At 37.4% G+C, this 20,728-nt stretch overlaps 1 protein-coding gene across 1 annotated transcript in view; it reads left to right on the forward strand.

The window, feature by feature from the left end:
* Positions 1–20,728, forward strand: part of KPNA3 (karyopherin subunit alpha 3) — a 49,875-nt gene that overhangs the window by 16,279 nt on the left and 12,868 nt on the right. The window contains exons 2-9 of the mRNA XM_051779324.1: positions 3,531–3,575; positions 13,813–13,902; positions 14,096–14,125; positions 14,208–14,260; positions 14,348–14,443; positions 16,499–16,584; positions 19,471–19,557; positions 19,962–20,131. Coding sequence (XP_051635284.1) covers positions 3,531–3,575; positions 13,813–13,902; positions 14,096–14,125; positions 14,208–14,260; positions 14,348–14,443; positions 16,499–16,584; positions 19,471–19,557; positions 19,962–20,131 — 657 coding nt within the window. The remainder of the gene's footprint in view (positions 1–3,530; positions 3,576–13,812; positions 13,903–14,095; positions 14,126–14,207; positions 14,261–14,347; positions 14,444–16,498; positions 16,585–19,470; positions 19,558–19,961; positions 20,132–20,728) is intronic.

Here is a 20,728-nt window from a genome sequence, read left to right on the forward strand (position 1 = left end):
AACTGATTTTTTTAAGGATGATGTGCCAGCTGGAACCTCTGTAAGACTGGGAGTCTTGGTTTAGTGGGGGACAGATAACACTCATCAGTTCTGTGGAGTTAAGGCTCAGGGATATCCCAGTTATCAATCTACTTGCTCTCTGAATGGAGAGGCAGCTCTGGACTTACTGGTGAGTACTGCTTATTCTGCCTTTGAAAGGAGGAAGGTAAAAAGAAAATGTACCAGAGCTCCTTTAAAAGAGAAAACACTTACAGTAAGTTTAAAAGGAAATACAAAAGAACAGCTAAAAGGATAAAACCTAGGTAGTATGGAGATTGCCTTAAGAGTATAAAAGCACAGAAAATGTATAGTACTGGTCAACAAAATGCCTACAGAGGTGATAAGCTTTTTTGAAGAATCTTTCTAAAGAATAGTAGCTCTCTAGTTGAGGAAATGATGGGAGATTCTTGCACATTAAATGTAAAAACCATAATGGAGTAGTCAAATACTTTGAAGATCAACTTGATAAAAACTTGTAAAAAGGTATTGAGACCGAATTGTTATAGGGTAAGATCAGTGGGGCTGAAGTAATGGAGGTATGAAACAAAGATAGTACCCTAATGGAAAAATCTGAGTGACTTATTTGCCTTTGGAAAGAAGCTTAAAGTCTTCCCAGTAGAGCCTTTATGGATGGATGATTCTGAGTAACTGTATTTAGTCAAAGCATCATTAGGGAAGGTTTTAGAGGAAACTGATGAAATGAGTAGTAATGCCTGGGACTGTACTGTGTTTGGTCTTTTTCCTAAACCAAAAATATTAAGCTGCTGAGCTGTTAAGCACAGCATATAGTGTTTCTGAAATCTGCCTTGCTTCCAGAAGAGTTGTAGGTGGTGAATGTTGTGGTTGTCCCCTAAAGAACTCCAGGTTTGGTCTGATTTATATTTGTGCTCAATATAAGTATTCTGGAGTATTTTCACATAGATAAATGAGTAAATTGTAATTAGGGAGCAAATCTAAAAGTAGATTGTGCCTTTCAGTTAAATCACTGAGAGTTCAGATTTGGCACATAAAATATTGGATTTTGGGCAGAAAAATTCTAATGGACGCTCAAGTTGACCGATTTGTCATGTGATGGGGTACTCCTTAAAAGTTAAGTAGGAATAAAAGATTAGATTTTTGGGGGAGGTGTGGCAGTGTTGCTAGTGAAAAGTTCGGTAAAGAACCTTGGTATCTAGAACACAGAATGATCAAGAAGAGGAGATATTACAGCCTTGTCTAACTACATTTTTTTTGTTGAAATGCAGAGTCATGGAGTCATAGAATGGTTTGGGTTGGAAGGGACCTTAAAGACCATCTAGTTCCAACCCCTCTGCCACCTTCCATGAGACCAGGTTGCTCAAAACCCCATCCAACTTGGCCTTAAACACAGGGCTGGAACATCCACAGCTTTTCTGGCAAACCTGTTCCAGTGCCTCACCACCATCACAGTAAAGAATTTCTCCTAGTATCTAATCTAAACCTGCCTTCTTTCAGTTTAAAGCCATCCACCCTTGTCCTATCGCTCCATGCTGTGGTAAAAAGTCCCTCTCTAGCTGTCTTGTAGCTCCCTTTAGGTGCTGGAAGGCTGCTGTCATGGGGCAGAAGTGTTGAAAAACTTTAGGCTGTATAGTACCCTTAAATTTGACACAGTTATTATGATTATTCAAATATTAAATTCTAATAGAACAACAAACTTGAATGACTGGTTTTCCTAGTTGCATCTGATGACTTTTTGGGTTCTTAATTTGTTCATGACCTACCTACCCAATGCCCTTCGATTCCCCAGCTATCCAGTCCTTACCATGCTGAGTTTTTGCAGCAGGCTCAGATGGTCACAAGTATCAAATGGTTTACCAAAATAATGAGGGGGGGAAATAAGTGTAGTTCTGGTAGATGCTGTAATGCTAGTGTCCTCTTACTGTAATGAGGACTTTGTAGTAAGCAGTATAGTTCATGCTTGTAGATGTAAAAGGAGAATTGTGTCTGTGTTTACATGGGTGAACTGGTTAATCAAGCAGAAGACAAGCCTTCCTCTCAAGTCAAGCCAAGATAATGAATTTCAGCACAGAGAAGGAGACCTTGCTGCAGCCTTCCAGTACCTTAAGGGGGCTTATAAAAAGGAGAGAGAGGGACTTTTCCTACAGGCAGATAGTGACAGGACAGGGGGCAATGGTTTTAAACTAAAAGAGGGTAGGTTTAAATTAGATGTTAGAAAGAAATTCTTTACTCAGAGGGTGGTGAGACACTGGAACAGGTTGCCTGGAGAGGTTGTGGATGCCCCATCCCTGGAAGCATTCAAGGCTAGGTTGGATGGGGCTCTGAGCAACCCGATCAAGTGAGTGGCATCCCTGCTGATGGCAGGGGGGTTGGAACTGGATGATCTTTAAGGTCCCTTCCAACCCAAACCATTCTATAATTTCATGAAATGAGTACTGCTATGCAAACTGCTTGAGAACAGTGAAACTAAGATAATGCTTTAAGTACTGCAGCTATGTCCTTTGTAGGTTCAAGGTGTGAAGTCTGCTCATTTCTTTTACCTGTGTTTGAGCTTTAGCATGTTTGGTATTTCCTTAGGTGGCTGATGGGAGTGCTGGTCTTTACTGTTTGTCTTCACTGGTACTTTTTTGCTCAGGGAGTTATTTGCCCTAACCCAAAAGGAACATGATAGTGACAGTGGAGGTCAGTAGCAAGGATAGGACATGGAAAGTGTTTTAAAAGGCTAATTTTAGCTAGTGTGGGTGATCTTTCTGGGCTGCTAGTGGTCATCTAGCCCTGATTTTCTCTGAATTGCATTCTGATGGTGTATGTCTTTTCCGCTGATTGTTAAATGAGCCCAGGGAGATTGCCTTCAGTACGCTAAAATTCTTTTTCAATCTTTTGATCTTTCTTAGCTAAGAGCTGTAGCAGCGTTGTCAGGAATGCGTTCGAGTGCCCAGTATCTTTAAGGAGCTGAGGTGTTTACAGGCTTGTTTTCCTTTACAGTGTTTAGGCTATAGATCCTAAGTAGACTTAGTACCACTATACTACTTTGTTTCCTTTTGCCACAAGCCTGATCTGTCTTGTTTGCATTGAGCTCAGTCAACTTCTGTCACTCATAGTTGATTTTGGCCAGATACTGGCATAGGTTATGTGTTTAGGTTGTGATCCTATGTCTAACCTGGATTTACTGCTACTTTTGGTCTGCACATATAAACATCTGGAGAGTCGTTCCAGTGAAACTCTGTCGGGAAGTCAATATTTTCTGCCTTAGGGATACTTATTGTGGTTTAGGATGCAGCTTTCTGTGAAGTGAATAATCTTAAGAAAAACCCCAAACAAACAACAAAAAATCCCCAACCCAAGCGAAACGTCACAAGAAACAACTTCAGCATCTTCCTAGGAAAGAGTGACTTATAAATTATGCACAGTTTTCCATGTCTTTTGATGAATAACTGTACTTTTGACCTAGAAACAGCTGATTCCAAAACAGAATACTACTTTCTTGACATACAAATTGTTTTTTTTATTTACAGACTATGAGAAGACACAGAAATGAAGTTACAATTGAATTGCGAAAGGTGAGTCTGCTTTTGTTTTATCAACTGTATTACTTTGCTAATAGTACTCTGGTGTCTTAGGTAAATATTTTGCCAAAAAATATTTGGCCCTTTTAGTGCCAAACCTATATAGAAAAGTTGTAAATTTTTTGATTACTAACTGCAGATTCTAATTTAGTTTTCTTCTCCAATTCGTGAAGCTCAGTACAGCAGAACAGTACTGCTTTACTCCAGTGTATCGCTTGGAAACAATCCATATTCTGTTTCTGTACCAGTTCTCATATTATTAGAGTGGAGCTGTCAGCTGTTCAAATGTTTAAAATCTCCAAATAGGAAAAGGGAGAGTTTTAGCATTTAGAAAGTGAGATTTATCTTTTATTTTGTTTTCTGGAAATTACTGCTTCCATGCTGTAGAGGAGTTAATTTTGGAGTCAGATTTTGGGCATATTGGGTAAATGCCAACATAGGTGGGAAGATCATGTGTATGAGAACTGATCTAGTTTACTGCTCTGCCTAAACAGAGCATTTGTTACACCCTCTTCATTCATAACTCGTCCAACAGCCTTTCTAGACACCTTCATGGCTTGCTGCTGAAGGACCTTTTCACAAGCTAAAAGAAGGGTAAACTTCTATCTGCCTTTGGGTACCATCAGAGTATTTGAGGACTGATACTGGCCCCTCTAGCTTTATCCTGTTGAGACAACTTCTGTTCTTCATCCTTTTCTTCATCTGTTTCCTAGATTTGATTTGTTGCTGCTTCTCAGATCCAAATTGCCTGTATTTTTCTGGAAGGGTGGAAGTCTGAAAGCATGCAGGCTGCACCTGAGGTTTAAATGGAATAGCGAAAAACAATTCTTAATACAGTATTCCTCTTTTTATTGAGTATGTTGTTGACAGGCACACAGTCTGTGATCTGTTATATCTTTTGTACACTTCTTAGAGTACCACAAAGCAAACATAGTTGTTTGTTCTGTTTGCATAGTTAAAAAAATACAGATTTAATTTTTGTTTACGTGATTGATTTCTGTCTTCTGATTTGGATCTGCTTTTTTCAGACTTTCCTATTCTGTTCCCCAGTGTGCTTCAGAGCCTCTCCAGCTTGGTATCACCCATGTTTTCTAATATTTTCGGTGATGACTTAATGGAAGTGTGTGGTTTGAATAGTCTAAATAAAGCCCAAACTCCATTTGGTCTCCCATTTGATACATATCTCCAGTTTGCCAGTTGAATAGCTGACAGTTTGAATGATGCTTGTTAGGAGTGCACACCCACCCAATTCCATAACTTTTATTTTCATTATTTGCAAACTGAGAGAGAAGACAAAATCATTGCTAAAATCAAAGTGGGGGGGGTTGTAAATAGAAGTTATGTTGATAGAAATCAGCTTGACTTGTTTTTGAGAAGTTTTGTCTGCACTTATCGCCTGATTGTGTAGGAGCTATCAAAAAAATCTTGTGCTAGTATTTTCCTGGGATCCTTTCTTTTCATTTTTCAGGTCTTATAGAAAAACTTCTTTATCTTATTACAATAGAAAAAAATTACTATTTATAAAATTCATCCTGAGACTATAGGAATTAGTCAAAGAAATCTAATTTGACCCAGATAACTGGGAAATTATCAGTACTGGAAGTTTATGCTGACATGTTAAAGGCCCTCTCTGTTCAGAACTAGTGTTAAACTTGCTGTATAACTGTGAAATCTATACTGGGAAGAGTCACTCATAGCACTTGGGCAGCCTATGCCTGTTAGCAAAACAATGCTGTAACAGAGGGCTTTGCTAATGCAGCATATCCTCATACATCTTGTTAAATTGAGATGCAATGAGAGCATTCCAGTACAATCTTTGGATTGTACTTTGGAGAGAGCTTTGCAGTGCAAAGTGAGAATTTTAATTTAATTCTCATAATTGGTTTTTGTAACAGGTCACAATTTCAGGCCATTTTATTACAGACACATGGTGAGAGCAAGTCGTACACTTAAGGCAAAGGATTGTTCTGTGTGGAAGGAATCCTCCATGTTCCCATAATATGCAAGTGAAAATGAGGAGGAGGAAGCCTATGAGCTGCTAGTGACTTCTCACTGAAAACTACACATGCAAAGATCAGTTACACATTTAGAGGAGAAGCCTGAGCACTGGATGTAGGTCAGACTGTAAATCAAGAGTGAACAGCAGCTGCAGCACTTTTAAATGCAGGAAGTGGTGTTCTTCTGGAGTGTTTGCTGAACATCTACTGTAGAGACCAGAAGAAATCTGCTTTAATAAGAAATTTAGCATGTGTCCAAGTTGTTGGTTTGCAGCAACTGAACTGGTGCTGGTGGGCAACTGGTTTGCTGTGGGAACTCTGTGGCAGGTGAGAGGCCATTGCTTCTCATATAGAATTGAGACTGAACTGTAAAGGGATATATTTTATTAAGTTCATTGCTTCAGTCTTATCTTTACAGCTTACACTGCTTCCTTAGCACGAGTATGCCAAATTCAGGACATACATGTTGGCGTGACCTTAGTAATCCACCAGTACCTCTTCAAAACAAAGGGATATCTTCTCTTTATCCCGGCTGTCCAGATGCTGCATGTACACCTGCCTTTGAAGGAAATAGGCAAATTGAGTATATTCTTGATCTGTATGATTGAAGCACTACAAGTTTGTCTGTTGAATCAATGTGGATATAAATATTAAACAAATGAATCTGATGAAGTTGCTTACCATCTCTGTTTTGTAAGATGGAATAAATAAAAAAATCACAGCTTTGAACAGTAGTAAACAATGCATCAGTGTGAGGTGTTTATTCTCTTGGGATTACAGACATCAAAGTGCATTTGCAACCCATTCTGTGTTTCAAGAATATATTATCTCTATTCACTGTCTTCACACCACAGCTCTTATTAAGGAGGAAACTTTAATATTTTTTTTTCCTATTTTCTTTTCCCAATTACTTATTATTTGTTTAGGAATTGAATTAACAAAGCTATCTGACATAAAAGGGTAGCAGTAGTCTGGCAGATTTCAGGTTGAGGCATGGGTTGGCATCATGAGCCTGACAGATGACACTCCTGATGGTCAGGTGCCCTTTTAGTGTTTCCATATTGCCCTTGCATTCTGTGCATTTTGGGAATGGATCTACTACATTTCTAGAAAGATAGTCTTTGTCTCTGGCTATATTGTTTGTACAGCAATGGGCCTAAGAGCTTAAACAGTGACCATCTCTTCTTTCCTGACAGACAAGATGACAATGTCAGTTTTGGTGATGGAAACTGTATCAGGAGTTAGAATTTTAACTCTGTGTAGTGTCTCGGTGAAGTCTAAAGAGTGTTTATCACTTAGTTTCATCATCACAGAAACCTGAAGGCTGCTCTGTTAGCATGAAGCTCTAATTGCCAATTAAATTTGGTGCGAGGCAAAGCAATTATTTGCTAAACAAGTGGTGGATTAAGGAGGTATGGGCATATGTGGTTTTTTTACCTCTTTCCCTGGCGTATTGTACTTGCTCCTTCTCTGATCTTTCTTAAATAAGATTGCATGTGTCCATGATAGTTCCTAAATAAAGTAGTAAACCTTGAAGAAAGGAGTCTGTCTTCATGTTGCTGGGAGCACTAGAGTGGGAAAAACCTTTTTTTGATCCTCAGGAACTCTGAGAATGCAAAAGAAAAAAGTCCACATTTTCAGTTTCAGGATAGTGAGACTTGCATCAGTTACATATCTTTTCCAGTTCAATGTGTATGTATAGCTTTTCATTCATTGCAAATTAGATATTTTAGTCTACCAATTCAAACAAGAGCTATAATCACAAGGATACTGAAACACTATTAGTGTGGTCTTCTGGAAGCTTCCCTAACTGGTGTTAGTAGCACTAATTCTTGGAAAAGAACTTGCATTTACTCTGCCCTGACTGATTCATTAAAAAAAATACCCTAAGAGGAAAATTACATTCCTAATGTATTCTTCTAAAGGCTTAGTTGAAAAGGGCTGTGAAGAAATTCTTTGGAGGCTTGCTTGAATCCATTTTGATAAGAACTTGGTTTTCCCTAACTTTAAGAGGCTTCAATCTTTTCAATCCATGCTTAGGGCTGTTGGGCCACACACTGGTGTGCACCTACTTCTTTTTAGTCAAACTACTCCTCTTCTGGGACAGATGTGCAATACCCAAACAAGAATGTTGTCATTGCTCTCTGTGGTCACAAAGGTGAGTTAGCATAACTCAAATGTAGAAAAGTTGTCTTTGTCTTCTAACTGTATATCTGTAACTGTGCACTTTATCTGAAGAAGAGGCTCAGAATCTGACTGCCTTTGGATGCAGGTGACCTAGTTCATTAAGCAGTAGGATATAATTTTAATATCCATAGATAGTAAGATCATCAGATTGACCTATTCAGTCTTTTTGCAGTTTTATTTTTTTTTTTTAATCTCTCCAAGTGTTAATGAGTTCTGGGACAGTAAGTAGAGCCAACTAATGGTCCTTTCCCAACCATTAAATAAGTTCAATCTTTCCCCAGATTCATATCCAAGAGGTGTTACTAGAAATTCACTCAAGCTAGATAACCCACCTATGAAAACTTTCATTAAGAGGAGGATATTCAGTAGAGGTTTTCAGAGCATCCTTTTAACATGATGAGAGTGGAGTGGTAGGCATTTTCTTTTTCTTCATGATAGGCTGTGGCAGGTACTCTCACCCTCCAAAACCAAAATTTGAGATTATGTCCAAGTGAAACCTACAAGTTCAGCTCAGCTTGTCACAGTGGTAACTTAAGGGGGATGTCTGGACAACCTGAATCTACTTCCATCACTGGTGTGATCCCTTAGTCTTTTTTTGGATGTAATTGCAGGGGAAAGAGCTACTTATTATCATTTGTGAGTATAGCTAATGCTGGCTAGCATAAGGAACTCCAGTTCCTAATGTTGAGATGCTCTTGAAATTCTGGTTTTTGTCCTCAGACTTGAGTATCTTAACTTTCATGCCAAAAGAATTCCTACTGGCTGCTGAGTTCCTAAAGCTTTCTCTCACCTGAAAAAGCATTTTGTAATGGTGTTTGTTACCTGAAGGCAAAGATTTTCTTGTTTATTTCTTTTCCCTTTTGATCTTGAAGCCTCCCAACTGACTTGACACTCTCATAGAGCTTTCCCATGTGTCAAATGCTGAAAAGTGTGTGTTAATTCATATTTTACACCTTCCACAGTTCCATTAGAGTATCCTTTTGGCCATGTCCCATAGTACTAAGTGCAATGCAGCACAGAGCTTGTTGGACATACTCTCTGACCACGAGTTTCTTCTTCCATTAATCGTGTTTTTGAACATCTGAAATTTGCTTGCATTGGTAAACTTTTTTTTTTTTTTTTTAATCCTGTGACCATCTTCCAAGAAGATAAAACGGGTGCCAGGATCTGCAGGATTGGCATATTTAGTGTTCGTGCAGTCTGACCATCCCACTGTCAGTGAAGCAAATGATGGGCATCTGTCGTTAAAGTGAGCAGAAAGTACACTCATCGTGTCATTACTGTTGTTTCTTAGAATTTGGCATTTTTGGCTGGCATGTATGTCCCCATATCTTTTGTGTGTACGGAAACCTTTGTAGGCTACTGTAGTGGCATCTCTACCAGACTGTTGGCATGCTTATAACCAGCAGTCAGCTGCTGTTATTAACTTTCACACTTGCTGTACATGTTTCAGGCAGTGTTAAGGATCTTCCCTTTTGAAGGAGACCTGCTTAATTTTTTTGGTGACAAGGTCTTACCCTTCATCAGGGATTTCAGTCTGATGCCTCTGCCTTTGAAAGGGCTGTTTCACCAGGCTTTGAACAAGACAGCCATATCCAGCTATGCTCATTTGTCTTCACTTTCACCATAGGAGCCTGCAGAAGAGGCTGGTGCTATGATTTAGGCAAAAACTTTTTGAGTTTGCCATAATATGACAAAATGCAAGCATTTTAAGGTCATGACAAGCTGCGAATCACCTTCTTTTACCTTATGAAAGGGAGTGATTTAGTCTATCAAAGTACTGTATGCAGGAGTTTAGCTGTCTGGGGATTGGACACTTTTGCAAATGGACAGACCTGTTTCAGATAACCTTAAAGACACTTTTTAGAACAGGAAGGTTCCATGAACACCTTGACTTCATAAGAAGGGCTAATAAGAATAGAAGTGTTGAGTGTTTCTCAAAAGCCTCTCTGCTTCAGGCTGCTGTGGAAGCTCCTCAATATTTGTTCTTGACAGTTGTTTTTCAACCCAGCCACCCTCAAACAGTGAGTAGCTACAGTAACATTCTTGCTTGCTCTCTCTTTCTTTGAGGTAATTTTTTCTGGAGCCTTTTGCACATTATAACTGGCAGCCTGAAGATGTTCTTGCACTCAGAAGTTGTAGCAACAATGTGGGGTCAGTTATGTCCTATGAAGTTCACCTCTCCCTTTAAGAGGGCATCTTGGCATTAGAATATATACATTTATTCATACTTATTTTGGTTACTATTAACATTAGGAAGCATTCTCTTAGGTATACTCATGTTGCCAAAGGAATTAGTTGTGTATGCAGGCATAGAAGGCTTGCTGGAATGGGAGATAACTAGGCTCTGGGTTAGCTCAGCTTATATATTATGACCATATTTAGCATGCAGCTATGAATGAGAGGCTTTGCATTCTTACTCAGTCTTACCATGCTAAGATTTCTAATTTATTTGATGCAGTTTTGCTCTTGTCAAGAAACCTTGATCCATAGTGGGATTTAAACCTAGATTATGTGTTTGATGGGCCAGAATTTGAAACATTGTTCCTTTGTTCCAGTCTTCACCATTGGTGGCCTCCCAGTGGGGTATCTCTATTCCTGAAAGCTGCAGAACAGTTAGTTGGAGCTCCATTTTATATCACCTCTCTGCATGCTGTTGCCATGAGGAGAAAAGTCCTTAAGTGTCTGTTCATCTGGGGACTCCAGGGACTCTCCTCCAGGTGAACAGCATTCTTGTGAGGAGTGCAGTTTGGAGATGGCTGGTGCATCGATGTACTCATAGACAATTGCTTGAAGGAGACAAGCCACTTACTGTTCTGTTACTGCTCCTCTGTACCTATGTGTTCATTTACAACTTGTCCTCCTTTCTTCTTTGCCCAAGTCCCTGAAAGATTTCTAGGGAGTCGTAAGAACGGTAAGAAAGTGTTCATCACCTATTCTGTGGCCATAGGCAGAGAGAGTTTGTGCATGCCCCTCTAAATACTACTCAAGTAAACTATTTCAGCTAACAGTACTTGTAGAGAAATGTGCTCATTGTGACTAAGCATGAAGTAGTCTTTCTGAAGTTCTTCGGGTGAAGTGGCATGGAATAATTCAGGGCTTTGGCCACTGGTGTGCTCTAGACTTACTGCCTCATGTTTGTGGAAGGTGATTTTCCAACTGTTTGGCTGCTGACGACCAAGCAGCTCATTCCTGCTGTTCTGTGAGGATGCTGTTCAGTTGCCCACAGTGGGATTCTTACTTTATTCCAACTGTATTCTCTGTGTTGTATTGGAGGGGGGAAGGTGTTGAACTAGATGATCTTTAAAGGTCCCTTCCAACCCCAACCATTCTGTTCTTCAGCACTGGTGAGGCTGCACCTTGAGTACTGTGTTCAGTTCTGGGCACCTCACTACAAGAAAGACATAAGTGTGCTGGAGCATGTCCAGAGAAGGGCAGTGGAGCTGGGGAAGAGTCTGGAGCACAAGTCTTATGAGGAGCGGTTTGAGGGAGCTGGGGATGTTTAGCCTGGAGAAAAGAAGGCTCAGGTGGGACCTTATTGCTCTTTACAACTACCTGAAAGGAGGTTGTAGTGAGATGGGGGTTAATCTCTAAAGTAAGTAAGGAGCAATAGGACAAGAGGAAATGACCTCAAGTTGCACCAGTGGAAGTTTAGATTGGATATTAGGAAAAATTTCTTCACTGAAAGGATTTCAGGAATTGGAACAGGCTGCCCAGGGAAGCGGCAAAATCGCCATCTCTGAAAGTGTTCAGTAAAGACATGGATAACAATGCTTAAACCAAACACATTTTAGAATAACCCTGCAATACTCCATCCCTGCGTTTTCTGAACATGAAATGTAGAAAATCCAGCCAAATATTTTAGAAGGAACAGAACCGGAAAACCCCCTTGTACTCCAGTAGTCTGCTGCTAATGTCAAGGAAACTTTACCCTTCCCAGTAGATGATTTAAATGAAACATTTAACTTGCTTCAGCAAACAGTGGCAATAGTTCTGCACTAAAACACCAATTCCTTCAGGCTGCACCTTTTCTGAAAACAGTGAATGTCTGCTGGACCTCTGCCTGTCGCCTGCATAGCTAAACCTGTCTCCCTGTACATTCATGCCTGTGTGGACTTGCTCACCATCATGATCTATGATGTTATCTCTGGGTAGGAAGAGGACAGATGACTGAAGATATCAGGACCTTCTTCCAACTTCAATCCCTTCTCGCAGTGTTGGCTTGTTTTACCATGACAGCACAGCTGATTCCATAGGAGAAGCCATTCATGTGAGGCAGGAAGGAACTGCTTCCTCTGCAGGTGGATGTGTACAGTAGCTGTGCATTAGGGAGAAAAGCTGACGTGATCGTGGAGAGGGACTCTGGAAACTGGGTCCAGTCCATGCCAAGTGTAGGCTATGGTTGAGACAAAAGTGGGAAAAGGAGTTGTACTTGAGCAAAGTCAGATTGGTGAGGGTTCAACGATGTTTGCTCTTTGCTTAAAAAGGCAGTGCCAGGTACCTGGTGTGGGAAAATTAGGTTATAGGTCTTTACTGAATCTATCTGTCAATCTGTACCTGCCCGATGGAGTTTGTCTGTGTAACACTACTTTCTCAGCGTTCAACTGCCTGCTCATTTCCATCTTCCTTCTCTCCAGAATCACTTGTCAATAAAATACCTGCAGTGCTTCTTTGTATGGATGTGTTCCTTGTACAGCTGTTACTGTACAGCTCTGGAGAGGCTGCCACTGCCAGTCTAGGTGGTCTTGTGCACTCTGAGGATCTAGTTTCTATGCTTAGACTTGACAAAAATTAAACAATACTAAGTTCTGCAGGATGTTGTCTTCTGCATTAAAGGGTTATTCTGGTGCTTGGTTATTGTTTTAGCATTCTCTTGTCTGAAAAAAAAAATTTTGCTTGAGAACCTTTCAGACTGACACTGGAGAATTTGTTTTAAATTCTTTTTAAGATGTTTAAAAAGTAAGCAAGTCTCAGAAATTTTAGACCTGAGGCTGTTGGGGTTTTTTAACATAAAATAAAATATTGGGGAGCCTTCAACACATCATTCTGTTTAAAGGCTTTTTTTATACGCTACAAGGTGTGATATAATAAAATCTCTTTAGTCAGTAGTTTGGTTATCAGATAATTGGAGACTGAAAAGCCTGCCTTTCCTTGCTAGTATAATAGATTTCTTATTATAGCTGGGGATATATTCTTTCTTATAGCTGGTTGTTATTCTTTTTTTAACATTTTGCTTCATTAAAAAAAGAAATCTTCATGCGCTTATTAAAAAAAACAAAACTAACCGGAAAAGGATGTTCAGATATACATGCTGTGTCATCATCTTCCATTGCCCCTTCTCTCTTTGTACGTCTGGACGTATCAAATAAAAGATAAAGTCTAACATTTAGAAGAGACGGTTTCATACTTTTGGTATAATACTTTTAATACATTTTAAATTTGTAAAAAAGTGTAAACAATTGATGATTTGTTTTCTTTCTTTTTAAATTAGGGGTTTACGTCTTCAAATTTGTTAAATTAGAAATGTTAAATGGGTACTTTATCACTGAAAAGATAATTTTTTTCTTCTGTAATTCCTTAAAGTGGCTAAGACTGGAGGGTGTTTTGTGTGAGCAGGAAATACTGCAAGTGCCAGTGTACATGGAGGATGCTACTTTACACACAGGATGCAAATAGATGTGTCCAGGGAGCTTTCAAGCAGGTTTAGCTGAAAACTAATCTTACGCTGGAAAGGAATTTCTGTTGTGTGTGTCTAAATGTTAATGTCCTGCAGAGCTATGGATACTGTAAATGTCTGTTAGAAAAACTGATCCCTAAACCATAAGTTTTTATTAATTCAAATGTCATGGATTGTCATACGTCTGTCTATGGTTATCAAGCTGCCATATTCTTACAGCTGAAATACTGCGAATTCTATTTGCAGTTACAGGTGCCATTAAAAAAAGGCAATTTTATCTGTACTTACATGTTGAAAGGGTCCATTTTATACCACCACCCTGTACTAATAAGCATTAGAAGTGGCTTTATTTTCTGTTGTTCCTTTACAGAACAAAAGAGATGAACATCTTTTGAAAAAAAGAAATGTTCCTCAAGAAGAAAGTTTAGAAGATTCTGATGTTGATGCTGACTTCAAAGCAGTAAGTTCCTTGATTCTGGAATTATTTTAAAGCTTTGGTGATAACTCCAAACAATGTATTCTGTTGTCTTGCAGTTATTTGAAAGCAAATTTATGAATAGATTCACTGTTAAAATGAATTTGATTGTATTAAATGTTTAAAAAGCCTATAATTTATCAGTAAAATTACTAAAACACATTTTTTTCTTTTCAAGCAAAACGTAACACTAGAAGCTATACTGCAGGTATGTTACATTTAACTTTTTCTTTTAACTAGAAATGTGTGTTCTGTGCATTTTAGTTTTCACTGTTGGGTTTTTTTTTCAGAACGCCACAAGTGACAACCCAGTGATCCAACTGAGTGCTGTCCAAGCTGCAAGGTAAAAATAAATAGATAGAGAAACATGATTTCTACACATTTTTCATTATGAAAGTTACCTACTTTACTTTTACTCTTAATTTCACAGAAAACTCCTATCCAGTGACAGAAATCCACCTATTGATGACTTAATAAAATCTGGAATTTTACCAATTCTGGTAAAATGCCTAGAAAGGGATGATAAGTAAGTATTCTTTTAAAAATGTTTGCCTTTACTGGAAACTTACATCCAAAAAATATGTCATTATTTGAAATGAAACTGAGGATTCAGAGCACCATAAAATCTGACACAGTGGATCGCATTCCATGATGATACATCATAAGTTCTCCAGGGATATTTATTCTGCCACTGAAATGTCATTTTATTTTTTAGAGCATGTTTGAGCATATCCAGCTAATGGAGAAAACCTTACTGCATTTCTCATTGGTTTTGAATATTTCAGTCTTTTACTAACTGTTTTTAAGAAACCTGCCTCAGACTTGTTGTCTTGTTGTGTACATTTGTGTGAAGGCAGAGAACATGCCTGATTGTGAACAGGGGCCTTTCTTTTCCAGAATACACTCATTATTAGCTTAAGTTTCTAGTTTCTTTCCTTCTCACTGCAAGATGGGTTTTCCTTCTGGCTCTCTGTTGCTCTCTTATGTGATGGTACAACATGCTCTTTGCTGTGATTCTTTATTGGAAGATAAGAGCTTCAGTAAAGAAGGTAGAGAACACTGAGCATGTAGTTGCAAGAATTTAATGACATGTGAGAAAAATGTCATATTCCACAAAGCATGAGCCCCTTATTCGGATACATGGAGATTAACACAGTTGAGGTAAATATTTTAGCCTGTCTCTGGTCTCAGGCTGCCATAAATGTATTTATAATATTTTCATTTTAATGTATTTATAATATTTCCAATCTCAGTGTTATTTCTGCAGCCGTAAGGGCTAGAGACTTCAAAAATGCAATTTGGTATTTTTGGTATATTTTGGTTACTGCAAAACCATGAAGCACGAGTAGCTTTTTTTCTAGCTTGTTTAACAAAACAGTTGCTTAGAAGGCAACTGGTGATAATGTTCAAGTCAGGATAGCATTTTTAAAATGCCTATCTGCTCTAGAAGTAGATTCAGTAGGTTCAGTGCTCTGAAAATGCTTTGAATTTGAATTTTCTGCTAGTTTTTGCATGATTTACCTTTGTATATGTTTAATAAGTCTTTCAAAATTGAACTCAATGCTTTCTTTAGCAGTTTTTTTTAATTGTAATTGCTGTATAATATCTGTTAGAGTTAAACTCTGAAAAGACTTCAAATAACAAATCATTAAAGCTGTCGTTCATGTTATACTGAAACCTTACCACAAGAGGAAAAAAAAAAGGACCAGCCTAGAACTAGAATTTTAATGCATTTGATCCTAGAACATAAAGGTTTATGGGTAGCTGCTGACAGGTACGACTTGTTTTTACCTCCTATCTAATTATTTTCTAGTCCCATCCCCAATAAAACCTTAAAATGCTTTGGAAATTAATACACAAAGCAGGTGTAATAAGCAGGTACTATGACTATATGTAAAACATGATTGATAAAGACAGAAAAATCATGGAAACGAAAATCAGTCACTTAACAATAAGTATTCTCTGCTCCTTCTAAAGCCAGACTTGCTGTTATGCCGAAGACCATAAGCTGTAAACTTTCTCATAGCTTCCAGAACTCTTAACCTTTAGCATTTACTTGAACAACAGTTTTCATGCAACCTGTTCTAGTAAATTGCTGTTGGTATAGACAACAGTTGAGAGAGATCTTGGAAGAGATGTTACACCAGCTTTCATGATATTTGTAACTAATTTTACCTGCATTTAATAAGTAAGATTTAATACAGGTATGATGCTGTCTTTTAATACAGGTGCTAGATTTTTCTTCTGTCTGTGGTGGAGCAGAAAAATTTCAGTATCCCAGTATACCAACTTGCACTTGATCTAGGATGTAATGTTAGAAGTATCAAGTTTGGTTGGATTTTTTTTATTACTAATATTAATTCAGAATGATGAATGGTTTACAAAAGGTCATAGAATGCAAGATCTCTTTTTTTTTTTACAGCCTTTTCCCTGAAATATCCAGGTTTAGAGGGTTTTTTTAAAATTTTAACCCAGTGACACTGCTTAAATGTATATCTCAGAGCTAGTAATACTGAAATGAAACATAAAATAGTCTTTAGATCATGTTTCAACTTACTACTATAAAATTATTTCATTACAGTCCTTCATTACAATTTGAAGCTGCATGGGCACTGACTAACATAGCATCAGGCACTTCTGCACAGACTCAAGCTGTTGTACAGTCTAGTAAGTATTACAGTTTGGGGGTTTTTTGAGGGTGGTGAATATTGTGGCATAAAGGGAGTATTTGGGTAACAAATGCTATTTGTTGTAAAACCATTAAAATATTAAATACATGTCTGTCCTCTTTTTCTAGAAATTTCTACATTTGCTCTTAAACACTAATCTGTTTGTCACTAACAATTAATATTAAGGATCCCAGACTTGATTTTCCCATAAAGAAAACAGAGAATGACAGATGATATAATGAATATGACAAATGTTAGTCCTTTCTAATTCTTGATTTGATTTCTGAAATCATGTACCATTAATTGCTCTGTGGCTAAAACTTAAGTTAGGAAGTAATTCTTTCTACCTTAAAGGTATGTTCATAAATCTTATTAAATTTATTAAATACATACAGTTATGTAAGGTTGCACATTTAAATAAACAGTTAAAAAATTACCATCCTTTCCTTGACTGCAAGATTAATATATCCTGTACACACAGCATTTGTTGTGCTGCCTTTGTTTCTTTCTTAGTCAGACAATGAGAAAGAGAAACTGAAAAGAGATAGGAAAGAAACTCTAAAGATAATTGAAGATATATTAATGAAATAATTTTTTCATTACTATATATATAGCTTTTATGTATCAGCACACTTATCTGAAAGCAATCACCTTTATGCTAACTACAATGTTTTGTTATTAAACGGGAGACTGTAGATAAGCAAATATATAATAAATTGTCTGGGCTTATTCATATTCCCATTTTTTATTGAAAAACAGTAACTTAGTTATTTGATTTTTTTTAAGTGTATGAACCTACCTTTCAAATCAAAATGCTGGTTTGTATGTTTTCATAGCTAATAAAATATCTAATTAATTGTTAGATTCTGTGAAGTTAAGATATTGAAACAATAGAATAAAAATGCTTATCAAAATGAGCTCTGGATAACAATCCAAAGCCTTTTTAAGAAAATCAGTATCTTGAGTTCGTTTCAAAAATTCCTGATGTGATTGGAGAACTCTGGTTTTAGATTGCTTTTCTGGTGTCTAAATATCTTTGAAAATCTACTCCGAGGTGTTTTCTTCCTTCTCAACTTTGTTCATTGTTTTCTTCCTTTGTCATGTCCCACAGTGTTATCCTGTTTGAATGAATGAATCCAGTAGAAAGGCTGTTTATAGTATTAGCTTTGCAGGAAAAAATCTAAAGAAAAAATTTAAAGTAGAATAAAAATATGTACAGCAGAGCTGAAAGCATTGTTACCTGAACAATTACTAGAAGTTCAAGCTGAGATATGTATTTCCCAAAATCTGTTTAGTTAATGCTTGAAAAGAACAAAATGTAATAGGGTAATTTTAAAGAAGCAAGAAGCATTTTCAGCTTTACTCATGAAGAGAAAATGGAAGGTTAGTCTTCCCAGCTTTTGCTGGGAGATGAGTAAGGGAAAACAGTTTCCCAGCTCTTCTTTCTTTAGATAAGGGATGGTTTGAGGAAACAAAGCAATAGATCCTTGCAGCTACAGAAGAGGCTGGTGCAGCCTAAATACAGAAGAGGCAACCTTCTGCAATCAAGAGGGACAGATGGAAGTTGGAAGGCCCAACAAAAGAGAAGTACTATATACACAGACTAGCTCTTGGTAGGAGCCAATTCAGAGCAGGAGTAATTAATTTTTTTGGGAGCAGTAGATCAGATAACCTGCAACTCACACTTTCTCAGGTCGTCCTCCTGCCTGAGTGACGATATGAAGTAACTTCATTCCTAGTTTTGAAAGCACACCAGGATTGCAATCTTAATATAAACTACATAGTTGACTCTCCTCTCTGAAATACATTGAATGCACATATAACTGAGGTGTAATCTTGTTAATTGCTGAGAAGGAAGCTAAAATATTCCACTTGAGCTAATGGAAGTGGGATGATTGTTACAAGAAGAGTGAGTGTTCTTAAGCAACAGTGTGCTGCTGTCCCTCCTAGCTTGACAGTTAGAAGCAATTGGTATATTACTCATCTAGAGTGGAGAAGGAATTTTAGTTTATCTTTATTCTTCATCGCTCTGTATTTTTCAGGAAAATACATCAGGGTTTTTTGGCTTATTATCACCTGTTACATGATCAACAGAATATTGATTCACAGTTGCTCACAGATTGTATTGCAATTTTTTAAAATTTCTGAAGCTATTTTTACAAGAAAAAAATACTTTTTAACAGTTTATAAATAGATCTATTTTACTTAGAAAGACTACAGGATGAGTATGATCATATATAGATTTAAATTTCTGCGAGAATTACTGTCTTTGAAATGATATGGGTTGTCTGAAGGAAAGTAGTGCATGGGAATAGTAGAGGGATGGTTTCTTAGCTCTACTAAATGTATTTAATTCCACAGAGAATGATATCTAAAATCAGTACTACTTGTTTAATCCGGTATGTTGCTGGCGTTATATAAGAGCAAATTAAAATGTGTCTTAGTACTGGCAGATGGATGTAAATCTTCACTGCATATGGAAACTAACTATAGCTACCTCTTGGGAGGAAGCTATTTTCTTAAAGTCAGGATATGAAGCAGGTTTGCACAAGTAGGCATGTCATTCTGCTAGGACCTTGGATACCTGGAAAATCTGAATTACCAGGACAAGAAACCTCACACCTGAATACTTGAGGGTCTTGCATATCACTTTGACAAATATGGGGAAATATTTAAATGGGGGGAGCATAGTCTTTTAATAGTTGCCTGTTCTCAAGTCTGTTTTTTACTTTCTCTAGATATATATATAGAAATGTTTTATACGTCCATCATAATAGAAACATGAATAAAGCACAGTGCAGAAAGTGTTTTGTATAAATCATTGAAAGTGCTGTGCATATGCCATGTTTCAGTATAAGACAAATCCAATCTTTGCATTCTACAGATGCAGTACCCCTCTTCTTGAGACTACTTCATTCACCACACCAGAATGTTTGTGAGCAAGCTGTCTGGGCTCTCGGAAATATTATAGGTAAGTCTTGTTGTTATAATGATTTGAATTCAGGGAGCGTTTCATTTTAGAATTTGACTTTTTAAACATTGGCATTATCATATGAGACTATGTTTCCTCTAAATTCTGTGGCGTGATATAATTTTTTTTAATATGTAATGTGGCCAGAATCAGATATGTACCTCCTATTTTTTTTCTAAATAATAGTATCACTTGCTATGCAAAATATTGACAGGATAAATTTTATGTCTCCTAAAATATACATACATAACTGTACGTATGTATATTTAATTAAGCAGCACATTTTAGTATTAGACTATTGGTGAGGAAACATAGAATTTCAGTATCCCAACATGTCATTGCATACATTTCAAGATTTTCCATTTTTAATGTAATTTCTTTTACAACAATTTTCATTTCTGTAGGTGATGGTCCTCAATGTAGAGATTATGTCATATCACTGGGAGTTGTCAAACCTCTTCTGTCCTTCATCAATCCCTCCATTCCCATCACCTTCCTTCGGAACGTCACATGGGTCATTGTAAATCTCTGCAGGAATAAGGATCCTCCACCGCCTATGGAGACAGTTCAGGAGGTAAATAAAGAATTACAAGACAGATGATTTTTTATACTCTGGGCTAGAGACCAATTGTATGAATTTATGCATGTTTTTTTTATCACTGTGCACATGTCTTGTGCCACTTACCAGTTGTTAAATGACCCATTTGGTGATTCTTGCTAAGGCTCTAATAAAGGTATTTGTAATATCTGAAACTGAGCAAGACTGAAGACTGAAGACTGATGAGCTATACATTAAAATGGACACAACAAAAAATTAACACATTAGAAAGTGTTAACATACTCAACGTTTCATGTTTTTATTTAAAAAAAAGGCTACGAATGTGATTCTATATATAAAAGTATCCAAATGTAATTTTCAGTAAGAGCAAATGTAAGTAAACTAATGAATGTAGTGTAGTTTGTGTTTGTGTAGTTTGTAGTTTGTGTAGCTGTCAATCGACTTGGCAGTCAATGCCAAGTCCCAGCCTGAGATGAGAAGCATCTGAAAATCCTTTTAAACTGGTGAACAGAGCAAATGCTGTGTTTATAGAACAGACACAGTTAGTAAAATGGTGCTATTTGACTGGAACTATAGCTGTAATGTACATAAAGTTCTTCATTTTAAGATTAA

This window comes from Manacus candei, unplaced genomic scaffold (genome assembly GCF_025592945.1).
Source record: "Manacus candei isolate 608988 ecotype Guabito, Panama unplaced genomic scaffold, ASM2559294v1 h1tg000014l, whole genome shotgun sequence".
NCBI classification, from domain to species: Eukaryota; Metazoa; Chordata; class Aves; order Passeriformes; family Pipridae; genus Manacus; species Manacus candei.